The following is a 13,019-nucleotide window of genomic DNA, read 5'->3' on the forward strand; positions in this document are numbered from 1 at the left end:
CAAAATGCTTTATGTTTTTTTTACGCCAATGTCATATGAATGAGTTGTGTTTAACTGTAATTAAATGAGCATCTCCCTGAATCGTTTAACTAAAGGTGTTTCAGTTTTTGTATGATTTATTATCTGCTGGTAATCTATAATAAATAAACCAATATCGTGGTTGCACCACAATTAATCGCTGCATTCCTTTTTTTGAGAGCTGCTGTCTGTAAATGTAGGTATATCATTCACTAAAATGTTCGTTACAGTCAATCATCAGCAATTTCATGATGGTAACGTAAGTTCGTGCGGTCCCTCTCGCTCTCGTATTAAATAGTATAAGTGTCAGAGGGACTGCATGACACGAACTTCGAGTTTCGAGTTTCGTAGTAGCCCTGCTGCTACGTCTTCACCATTGTAGCGTTTCTTGACCTCAGCACGTTGAGTCTAGTTTGTATTAGGTACAATGATCTAGATCATCTCATCATCATCATCATCATCTCAGCCGTAGGACGTCCACTGTTGGACATAGGCCTCCCCCATAGACCTCCAGTTGCTTCGGTTGGCAGCGGCCTGCATCCACCGTAAACCTGCGGCTTTAACCAGGTCATCCGTCCATCTTGTTGGTGGACGTCCTACGCTGCGCTTGCCGATCCGCGGCCTCCACTCGAGAACTTTTCGGCACCAACGGCCATCCGTTCTCCGTGCTATATGGCCCGCCCATTGCCACTTCAACGAGCTGATTCGCTTGGCTATGTCGGTGACCCTTGTTCTTCTACGATCTTCTATGATCTAGATAGTTAAGTAAAATGTTTAAAATCCGTCAATGTACCAAATCTGGCAGCTGAAGTTTGTTTACATTTAGTTAATTACCTAAACGTTTCAGGTATAGTCCCATATTCCTGAACGATGGCCACTCTACTGGTATAGATAGGCACGCCGCACGCACCGTTTTTACCATCTCTTGTCATCTTCATGTTTAACGTACTCTTCGCGGCGCGAACGCAGCTAAAAGTTGCATTTCGGTTTTTACCACGCGATTGTTTCAGATGGAAATCATCTGAGCGTCTGTCAACTGTCAATGTCCGATGATTTATCGATTGCAGTATCGATAAAAAATAGTGATGTATGCTGTGAAACACGGATTGACAGATTACTTAATCTTAAAATTAAATTACTAAATCTTATTGTGATTGCAAATGTTTCTCTGGCTTTATCGACTGTATATGGTTAGGACTTCTGTTTGAGACTGTTTACAGCCTAATATAGGTCAAGTGTGAGTCTGATTCTCATACCAAGGAAGGGCTCTGTATCAACTACAGCTTATATCGAGCTAAAACCCCTAGAAATTAAGTTTCTTGACTCTAAAAATTTAAGAATATAACAAGGTAATAGCTATTCGTAGCTTGACCCTTAAATCCTTGAATGTATATTTTTTGGTTTTGCACGGGGCAACTTTAAAAACAAAAAGACGATAAAATAAGGGACTGTCTATAATCAAATCTAATTCACATTTTTTCACCTCTCTGTCCCCAAAACAACCCCCGTGCGAAGCCGGTTCGCGTCGCTAATTATAGTACATACACATATACACAAGGTGTTAATTAAATAACTGTAAACCAGAAAGTAGTTTGTTTAAAAACCAGGGTACATAGAATGCGTTACACCATACTTTAATGTACAGTCACCAGCATTCATATCTGCCACAGCGGAGCGTGCAAAAATATCTAACACGTCCTTCCGGCCCTAGAAATAGAGTCGTATCAGATATTTATGCACGCTTGTTGTGTCAGATATTGGTGCTAGTGACTATACTTAGGATGTGCTTTTTTTTAAATCCCTTTTTCACTATGCCCAATCTAAAAGCTACGAATGCAGCATACGCCAATTAAATGTCTTAGCGAGGTCAAAGCGAGGTTGCATATTATTTAGATAATTTAGTAAGTACATTTTTCTGTCAGTTAGATTTTCTCTTAAAAACGGTGAAGCGCAAATGCCACTATTTAGGTACAAATAAAGTGAATAATTTATTATCATCGGGAAAATTCTGATCTCACTCAAAATACGAATTACTGTATTAAATCTGTGAATGTTTTGATACACATTACTTATATGGAACTTTAATCTTCAGTGTCAAATGTCAAAACGGCAGTACCTAAGATGAGTAGGTACCTACTGAAGGTAATTTTGAGAGCACGATAAATACGAACGGTTCCGATAATATACGATGGCAAACCTTTTGCACTACATCTCTACAAATTAGGAGAGTTAGAGGTTTCCTACCTCTTTCAGTAGAATTACTGACCTAGCAAAATATATAAACATTTTTTTGAATAATGAAAGTATTTGAAAACAACCGCAATATACCAAAATAAAAATAAAAGCTGTTTGGGGGTGTCTGAGCTTTTCAGATATTTAATGAACATCTTGTACCTATATGTATGTATAGAGTTACTTTTTTAGGGTTTTGTTCGAAGAGTGACAAACGGAACTCAATTACTGTCTATCTGTCTGTAGACAAACAGCTGAAATTGAAAAATAATGATTCTCTAGCCGCTACAACAATAAGTAATAAAAAAATAAAAAATGGGGACTATTACTACAACCAACCAAAAAACCACAACAACAACCAACCTCAAACCAACAACCTTAAACTCGGAATGATACTTGATACAGTTAAATGTACAGTATATTAACACAAAATAAAAACTGGTCAAGCGTGAGTGAGTCTTAGAGAAAAATTTTAAACTTTGTAATTTATCGGTCAGTGGCTGCGGTTACTTTAAAACGATAAATAATTAATGATAAAATTAGTTTGATAAAACTGTTAAACTAATTTTAATGATAGGGGCAATTGAGAAGGCAGGTCACCAGCTAGGGGCAATTGAGAAGGCAGGTCACCCGATGGAAGAAAAGCACGGATACCCATAAAATAAGTACATTTTCGTTGCTTGCCCTTTGGGAAACGAGTGTACTCGATTTTTTTTTTCGGTTCTTTTGAAAACGAATCCCTAAAGACCGCAATTTTTAACACAACTTTAAAAGTGCTTTTTAAATCACTTTATACCCAAATTACTTAACTGCCCGCAAAAGCACCGCACGCGCAAGACGATTTTTCAATGCGCACGCACACGTCTACATTACGCACACAAAGGAGCGAGGCACACATGCAAACAACTCACACAGAGGCAGCTGTGTCGTCACGCGTTGCACGCGACGTCACACGCGATCCGGTATATTGCACGCGCGAGCGTTTGTTGCTGTGCATCCGATGATTTGCAAATTTTTTGATTTGAAATGCGCATTTTGGGCTATAATTAAACTAACATATTCAGGCATTTCCATTTCACCATCGCACGATCAGACGCAGGAAGCTACTGTATTCTTTATGTAGTCACGAGCAGACCTAGGGGGGGGGAGGGTCATGGGGGTCATGACCTCCCCTGGGCCTTGGGATGGGTCTAAAACAACAGTAGATATTTTTCTGTAACTCGTTAATTTCTTGTATTCCTTCGACAAAAGAGGAGAATTGATTTAATAATGACTAGAATTTGACCATGTCACTCCGCCCTGACGATAAAGCTGGAACCGTCTTTGTACGAGTATGTTATTAATTATACCGACCAATCGCATAAAACGGCTATTGCTGCAGACCGTCTGATCCCCCACTAGGACTAACGAGGGTGTGAGTTCACACTTCCTGGCCCTACACAGCGGGCAGGAGAGTGAGTGCGTGTGTATGACCCAGTTCCCTCCAGTGTAACGGCTGGGGTCACCGAGGATCGTCATTTCGTCATGGTTGAATGTCCGCGATCTCATGGTGGGTTCACATTATGGGTCTACACCCATAACGGCCAAGTGGATAAGTGCCGGTACTTTTGGTGGATATGCTCTCACTCCATATGCCTAGTTACTACTCTAGCTAGTAGAAGGAGTGCTAAACTGCTATGGAGAGCCGCCACATACATACCGTGATAGATTTAAAATAAAAAGTCTCTCTCACTCACTGACTTGACTTTGACTTTGATCAGATCAGAGCGCAGATAATACAAAACAGAATATTATACCAGCGCATTGGCTAAAAGAGCTTCTACACAGCAACTCAACAGAAGCTTAAGGCCTCTCCACACACGTCTAATCATAATTTACAACACATACCTTCCCACCATAGCTACCTCGGATATGATGCGAAATATATTGTCACATCGAAAGAAGAATAAGGTCATGAAAGACTATTTGTTAACGAGCATATCTATTTGGACCAGGTAGTTTAGGCTGTATTGGTTAATAGACACTAGAAGGGAGTCGAAAATGTCTGAAATAGCTACCACACCTTTAAGACGAACCCGCGATGCATGACAACTCATCATTATGAATTTGTTCGGAAAAGCATTTTTGGCTTTGTTCCTGCATGTGTAACTGTTCAATGCAGTCTTTACCTATTTCTAGCTAAATTTAATGATTCGAAGTCAGCAAGAAGCACAAATTTTTGTATGAAAACACACTTTCGAAACGTATATTTCGCTTGTGTGCTCTACATTTTTTTTCGCTGCTTTAGTCCCAGATATTTCTTATTAATTTCAACTGGATTTTATCTCTGTAGTTTTTTAAATTTATATTTGAGAAAAGCACCGTACAAGCTTCCAACAATAAGTGCTATATACTAAATCCCTTTAGTAATGCACTATATACTTAATATAACAGACGTTTTGTAATTTTGCAGTTATATGTATATTCGACCGAACCTTTGTTTGTTTCTTTTTAGGCCTGCAGAATTTGAAAATCGAACTTAGTATCGATTTGATCCTATCTCGCTTTTTTCATATTGAAGTGAAAGTGACAGATGAAATTCAAGTTCACATAATTATAATTCAGTGAGTGGACCCAGCCCTGTCCTCAGCATTTAAAAAAATAATTCAAAATCTACTTTGTCTCACAGAGTGAGCAAAATGCAATTTTGCTCACTGATTTCTCATAGCAAAACCTGCCTGTTTGAGTCTCTGAAGTGAAAAATGTTTTCCTCTTACCCTACACGGAAAGTAGTTATTTTTTACACGTGCCTTGTACCGTGTGCCTTGTTAGACAGAATTTCCAAAAATATTGTAGGTTGGATGCGTTGAACGTTTTCTGTCACGATTTTTTTACTAACTTCTAAGTATGTGAATTCGTGTTAAGGAAATTTGTAAAGACAATGTAAATTACAACAAATATTTCAAGTTGACACAAATAATCGTTCCAATATTTCATCAACATTATCTACACCTTCTAAACAAGTACAATCACCAGCACCAATATCTGACACACCAAAGCGTCGATAAATATCTGATACGACTCTATTTCTTGGGCCGGTAGGACGTGTCAGATATTTTTGCATGCTCCGCTGTGCTGTGGCAGATATTGATGCAGATGACTGTATCCCAAATATCAACTAACAAGATACTTATGGTACTTATGTATTCTTAGTTTTCATCGTCTTGAACTCTACTCGTTTCTATGGTAAGTTTCAGTTAGGATATGCATATTTTTAAATTACAAGATACCGACTGATTATTAATCATGCTTAGTTGTATTAATTTTCATCGTATTTGTTGCGACCGAAAACGTGAAATTATTAAAATCAGGTCGTCATGTCGTTTTAATATATGTACCTACATTGAAAAACGTGGCAACCTCGAAATTCATAAGTTACCCATTCATAAATAAAATGAATAGCTCAAGTCGATGGTCTGATTATCCTTGAAATTATTTATGTCAGTATTATGTCTTTTGTCTACCGTATTTAGTCTTTGTGTGAACGTTGTGTTGTGATGTGTACTGATTTGTGATATTTTTATTGTATCGTATTGTAAAAGGATATTTGACGCCATGAACCTATAATTTCATACAGCTCGGATAAAAAACATCAATTTTTAACGCGTATAACCAGTTTAATTTACAAATTTACTGTATTACTTCGTTTTTTAGCAGGTAACTGAAATAAATAAATAGATAATTAAGTTGGCTAACATTAGTGACGTCACAGTTCGGTATTACTACACAAAATTGTATTGTGGTTGTATTGTTGAGGATTCGCGTTTTGGTAGATTATATATAGAATGTCAATTGAGTGGTCGCATCGTATTAAGATCTTTATCGACTACACCGTATCGTGCCATGACCGTAATAGGAATGTGTCAGGAACGGAAGGTCAAGCGCATTCATGACACGCGACGGCGACGGTTGGTTAGGAAACGTGCTTGTGGGCATACTTAGTCTCACACTATTCAGTACAAAGAATATATTTTTGCCTTACACGTTGCTATTACGGATGCAATGGATGATACGGTGTAATGGGTACCTAACCTTTAACCAATGATGGCTATCGTTTTTTGTCTCACTAGATAACGCACTGTGCGTGAGGTTTTTAAGTATGGCTTTCAAAGTCTGTTATTACGGGCGTGAAAACAGTTTGGATTAAAATCATATTTAATACACCTTAAAACCGTAACATAAAAATATCGAGCATGCCACAGTGTTGCATAGTCCCCGTTTTGTTCGGAAAAAAGGAAGGACAAAGGTTTCCGAAAGACAAAACTGTCTCAAAACACAGACATTCATTGCCCCGGAACGCATATTTGCCATAATTAATTTTAGATATTGCAAAATATTCACAAAATTATTCTAATTATAAATAAACCCGCGTAGCTCACCCAAAAACTATGAGATTTGACATTTCGGAGACCTCACGCTACACCAGCGCCTCTAGTGGCGAATTCATAGCCCTCATTGGATAGGTACTTATTATAAAAAAAAAAATTTAGATCTTGGTCCGTTGAATCTTAACCATGGCGTATTAAAAAGCAACTGATACAATTTTAATCTATTTTTTAAATAAACAATATTTAATATTTATTTGATTAACCTCAAGTTCAAGTTCGGATTGCTTATCCGAAAGACATGCTAAAGTCGCGACAACCGGTCCAGCCTCGGTCGAACTACTACGACCTTGACATTCTAGTCTAGAAAATCAAAATAGTTTTATCTATTAGATCGTTTGCGCCTGCTACTTAAATTATGCAATGTACTAGATTGACACTAAAACCATAATGACTTATTTATATTTATAGAGACGCTCCCAAAAATACGCATGATATGCATTCTATGGTCATAGCCGTTATCGCCGGCAAATGTGTTAGATCACAAGAACTTTCAATATTTTCTAACAGATATAGTTCATCAGACCAAGATATAGTCTCCGGTCTTGTGATTTTGGAAATAATTTCATCGTGTACAAAGTTGATTTATTGAACTATTTGTACTTCATTATAGTACATTCGGCAGCCATTCTTACTGTTGATTTGATCTTTATTAAGTACGAGAGAACTCGCGAGGTTAAACCAACGACAATACTTTGACTTTTGTTTAAATGTTGTTGGTGGCCATTAACTACATTTGAAAAAGTACAGTGGCGACTCAGGGATAAAATAACAATATGTTTTTTTTTGTTTTTTGTCAAATGCATTAGTGTTATTAACAGGAAAAAAATACTAAGCAGACGAAATAAGAAACTCGTTTAGAAGCCGGGTTAAATAAATTCTAAATTTTGCATTAAACATACCGTGTTACTGATTTCCGAAAATTATACATAGCTGGTAACTCTAAAATTTAAATTGATCTTAGTTATAAAATAAGAAACAAGTTAGTGCAGTTAGTCAGTTATTTTATTAGTTAAGTACTATTATTTTAGAGTGAGTTAGCAAGCTAAAATGCCAGCAAATGTAATCTTAATATGTATTATTTAATCCCACAGTACCTACTTACTAAAATCTAAAAAAAAACTTATTTAACTCAGTCATAAGATAATACAAACGTCAGTAGGTAGGTATAGGTACATTAATTTTTGTTTAAGTATAAGGTAGTATTAAAAACATCTTAAACTAAGTAAGTATGAGTAGTTAAGTAGGTCTTTTCGAAGCGATAAAGCCACATGTCGCTTACCTTATATTTCTCCATGTTACAGTCGAGTTCATAAACTTGTGAGCAAAAATTTGATCAAAAATATCTGAACACGACTCTATTGTTAACGGCGTAGAAGCGTGTTCAGAATAGTTCATGTGTTTGATCAAATTTTTGCTCACAAGTTCATGTACTCGACTGTACCTAGTTACAACATAAGTACATGTTTTTCTTTATGGTGAATAATAAAGAGTCGTTGCATTGTATTCAGTATGTATTATTTAATATGTTTTTACTGTTTGATTAGATATAATTTGGAAAGGTGAGCAAAATGCTTTTCTTTCCTTCCTAAAACAACTGCGATTAATTTCAGACCCGCCAAATCACGCTGCTGCAAATGCATCGGCACAGTAGTAAAAGTGCAGTCGGAAGGAGTGGGGCGCGGCGGGGCGCGCGCCCGTCAGTCTCACCGTGACCGCACGGCGCACCGGACGTGCGATCGTGTGCGGATAAGTGCGCTACGAGAGTCCAAATATGGTGTCCGTGGGCCCGTGGCGCCGCCGGGCGCCGGACGACGACGACGACCGCTCCGAGCCCGGCGCCTCGAGCTCCGGGGTGCCGCGCGCGCCCCCCAATTGCGCCCGATGCCGCAACCACCGCCACAAAGTGGAACTCAAGGGCCACAAGCGTTACTGCCAGTACCGGTACTGCAATTGTGAGAAGTGCCGCCTGACAGCAGACCGCCAGCGGGTAATGGCGCTCCAGACAGCTCTCCGAAGAGCCCAGGCGCAGGACGAGGCGCGAGCCCGTCGCGGCGAACCCCTCCGTCCGCCTGTGGAAACTGAACACCCTGAAATGCCCAAAGTGAAACCGCCGAGGAGTCCCCTTGTGCCCCCGCCGCGGTCCATGGGGTCGGCCAGTTGTGACTCGGTGCCGGGGTCCCCGGGGGTGTCGCCGTACGCGCAACCCCCGCCGTCGGTGCCGCCTCCACCGACCATGCCGCCGCTGCTAGCTCCACAACAACCCGGTAAGTACCAATTGAAAAAAAAACTAAGACGTTTCACGCGCTAATCGGGCTCTAGGCCTATACTATAACCCTAGAGCCGTGTATTCTGAATATTGCGAATACCTATAAACACCGAAACTTTGTGTTCATCACGCCAGAAAATCACAAGTGTACATTTTTGTTAAACTTTGGAACGCATTGTGATGATAAAATATCAGCTTGCTAAGTTGCTATTTATAAGGTTAACCTTCGATGCACCGGTTGGCCATAATTGCTACAGCAGTTGGGCTCGTGATAACAGTTTACATAACATTTGTTTACCTAAAGTGCAACAGATAACTGTACTTGATTTATCATGTAACTTATATCTAACTAGGTCCGCGACTGTTGCGATTTTCTATCTCAATTGCGTCAATATTAATGTTTGTAAATATGCTAAAAACCGGCGTTCTTATCACACCTATCAAAAAAAGATACGTAAGTACTCAAGTGTACTGAAGTTATCTATGACCTACCTCACGGACGTTTCCATTAAGACGTTAGGGCGGCGAAGAGAGGCGTGCACACAAATGACCAAGTGCGAGTTGGACTTGTGCACTGGTTCTCACAAATTTATAAGCGAGCGGAAAAAAATAGTCTCTACATCCCTAGAGATCCCTTTAAGGGATAAGTTCGCCTTTTTTAATCTTATTATCTTGTCATCTGTTAATTTCATGTATTTAATGAAGTACTTACAATAAAGGGTTTACAATACAATACATCTTTGTAACAGTCAAATGATTTTCGGGTTTTTCTTTGTGAGGCCGAATTCTTCTAGTTACCTATAATTTATTTAGTATTATTTAAATACTTTATTTAAAAACAATGTTAACTAACCTTGTACAATTATGAGTTTACATACATAAAAAAGAACTAACCTAAGATAGCTTAAATAGTTTTAATTTATTTTCATAGTTATACTTCAACGTTAAGTAGTTATCCCATAGGTTTTGATACACACTCTTTTTGTATGAAAGTACACTTTAAAAGTTTTATTTCGAACTTAATTTTTAGCGGTTGCGTGACATTATTAGTTCTTTAAGTTCATATTAATCTGAAATTGGTACCTCTAAGCGTTCCTGAGAAAAAAAAATTGTCAGAAAAACACACGGACACGAACAACGAAGTGCTCACATAAATAATCCTATTAAATACCCTTTTGAGTATGTTAATCTAGAAAACAGAATAATCCATGAACAAAAAGTATGACTGTCCTCTACTTTTTTATAAGTATAACCTAGTTTTGATTGTCTTAGTTCATATCAATTAGGTACAGTAGAGTTCTTATTACTTGTGCCCAAAAAATCAATCAAAAATATCTGAACACGCTTCTACGCCGTTAACAATGGAGTCGTGTTCAGATATATTTGATAAAACTATTGTTCACAAGTTTATGAACTCGACTGTACCTTATTATCTAGTTAAGCTCATGGATATATTCTATGTAGTTAATCTAGAAAATATAATGATCCGTGAACAAAAAATAAGACTCTACTTTTTATAAGTAGGTATACCTACCTAACCTAGGTTTGATGTCTTAGTTCATGTCAATAATAGTGACATGTAATGTTAATTGTCAAGTTAGGCTCATGGATATATTCTACACAGTAGCACGCAACACCTACGTAAAAGTTCAGGTGTTGCCTAATTATTGTTGTCATTATACCTACAGTGTCCCCTGTGGTGTTTACAAACATAGTTCTTATACTAGGAGTTACCTGTAACAGCAACAATAAATACTCACGATTATAAGTCGGGAACGGTGCGACAAGTTTCGATCTCATCGGAAGATAATTTAGACGACACCGTTTGTGAACGTATGAAATCTATGAAAAAGATCTCCCGAATGTTGTCGAAATGATTGAATCTTGCATGTCGTTGATACATTAAAAAGCATTTTGTGCAAATGGCTACGGATATATGGAGCATTTAGGTTTTATAAATTTGGTAACAGGTTACTTTGGTATATAGAATCACATATATGAACATCTAAATAGTAAAAGTGGCATCACTGAATTCGTAGGTCGATTTCTAAGGTTCCGCACATCTAAAGGAAAAAAGGAACTTTCATAGGATCACTTCATTGTCTGTCAAGATCCTTTCGCTCAGGAACTCATAGAGGTTGTTATAATACCACATAATTCACGTCATCAGTCCCTTGGACCTGTGGAAAATTAAGTTTCTAAGTTCACGTGATCAAAATAAAACCTTTTGAAAGTTAATTTTCATAAAAGTACCGTGAGAATCAAAACCTGTAAAGGTATTTTTTGTCAGAGAAAAATGTTGGAGTGAGCAGAACGGGCCCCGGCTGAAAAATAGCGCTGAAGTGTCGTCCATATAAGTCAACATTTGATGACGCTGAACCATTTGCCTCTTTTTGTGTTTCATGTTGTATTGTCTAGTCTTTAATAGAGGTATGAACAATTTCTCATTATTCTTTCCTTCTTTATAGAAGAATTTATTAAATTTGGTAATATAAGCCTCACAAGACAACACTAACTATAGTAAATAAGCCTCACAACACAACACTTGTTTTGAATGAAACATGACTGAGAAAATGGAAATTTCGCAACAAGTAGGTAAGGCCTCAAAGTAAAGAGCACAAAAGTAAAGGGAATGTCCAAAAATCACAGAACTGCAAAAATACCTTAATATTTCATAGAAGTAACTTATTAAGTAACTTAGAAGAAACTTATCATCATTACTTTGAAAAAATCTTGTATATCAAATCAATATGTCAACAAAATTGACCCTTGGAATAATGTTTATAAAGTTCACTCAGAAAAAATATCGATTTTGAGGTACGTCACCAGCATTAATATCGGCCACAGCGGAGCATGCAAAAATATCTGACACGTCCTTCCGGTTCAGAAATAGAGTAGTATCAGATATTTATGCATGCTTTTTGTGTCAGATATTGGTGCTGGTGACTGTACGAGCTTTTTTTAAGTACTAAGTAGTACTTTAAGAAACCTTGATTATTGCTGGTTTTTAAATTCCTACGAACACTTAGTTTAAGCGCGACTCCGACTTACACATGGCCGTTTACTTTATTGACTATTATATATTTTTTCTCGCTCTTGAGTAGGGTGCTCATAAGGCTGGTTGCGTTTCGTTGTGCGGCCATGTCGATACATTGGCTGAGGCAGATCCAGCCCTATTTATGGTCACCTTTGCATCGGACCAGCTTCTTTTATATCAATTTAAAAAATAAAAAGCTTCAAGTTCCCACGGCTCTACTCCAGCAAAACTCGCAAATGTGTAGCTGTCAAGTGTCAAGCCTTAATTGTATTATATTTAGCTCATTGTTTTGTCCAAAATTGTCGTCCAATTGGCAATTTGAAGAATTTTAACATGAATCTGTAATGGGATCCTGACGAAAATGCGCGTTTGCCTTCCAAGATAAATTTTAAACTCACTTTGTTTTGAGTGTACCTAGTTCAGAATATCAACGTAAAAGTTAATAAGAAGAAACTTATACTTTATGGAACACAATAAATTAATAACGATTGTTCTTTTTAATCGAAGGGGATTTTAGTTTAATTTATAATTGATTTAACCGTTATTTTAGTGCAGGAAGAAAATAGTTTTTCACTTCTCGTGCTCTAAAAGTAGGTCAATATAGCCTTACGAGGCGGGAGTAAAGTGAGTACTTTACTAGGGAGTAAACGTAATTATTTTTTTAATTTACTTCGAGTAACTTAGATAAACTCAAGCAGCCAGTAGGTACTTGCCTAGTTTTTGGCATAAAATAAGATTGTGTGTGGGCCATTTCCATGACGAAAACCGAGTAACTTAGATAAACTCAAGCAGCCAGTAGTGCTTGCCTAGTTTTTGGCATAAAATAAGATTGTGTGTGGGCCATTTCCATGACGAAAAATGTTCTTAGACTACGTGGTCTTAGTTCTATGCTTTTTCCGCGGAAAACTTTGAAATTGTTGTAAAGCGTAAATCATAAACGATTAAAATAAATTGATTGTTGTCAAGTGATAGTGAAAATTATGATGTCGAGCAAAGAGCAAAAGACATACCTAATTGATAATCTTTTGCCGCCGAAATC

At 37.6% G+C, this 13,019-nt stretch overlaps 1 protein-coding gene across 7 annotated transcripts in view; it reads left to right on the forward strand.

Annotated features, from left to right (window-relative positions):
• The first annotated feature begins 8,391 nt into the window (after positions 1-8,391).
• dsx (transcription factor doublesex) overlaps positions 8,392-13,019 on the forward strand; it is a 220,652-nt gene continuing 216,024 nt past the window's right edge. For all 7 annotated transcript variants that reach the window (XM_074094574.1, XM_074094575.1, XM_074094571.1 and 4 more), the window contains exon 1: positions 8,392-8,941. In XM_074094574.1, coding sequence (XP_073950675.1) covers positions 8,449-8,941 — 493 coding nt within the window. In that variant the 5' untranslated portion in view covers positions 8,392-8,448. The remainder of the gene's footprint in view (positions 8,942-13,019) is intronic.

Source organism: Choristoneura fumiferana, chromosome 11 (genome assembly GCF_025370935.1).
Source record: "Choristoneura fumiferana chromosome 11, NRCan_CFum_1, whole genome shotgun sequence".
Lineage (NCBI taxonomy): Eukaryota > Metazoa > Arthropoda > Insecta > Lepidoptera > Tortricidae > Choristoneura > Choristoneura fumiferana.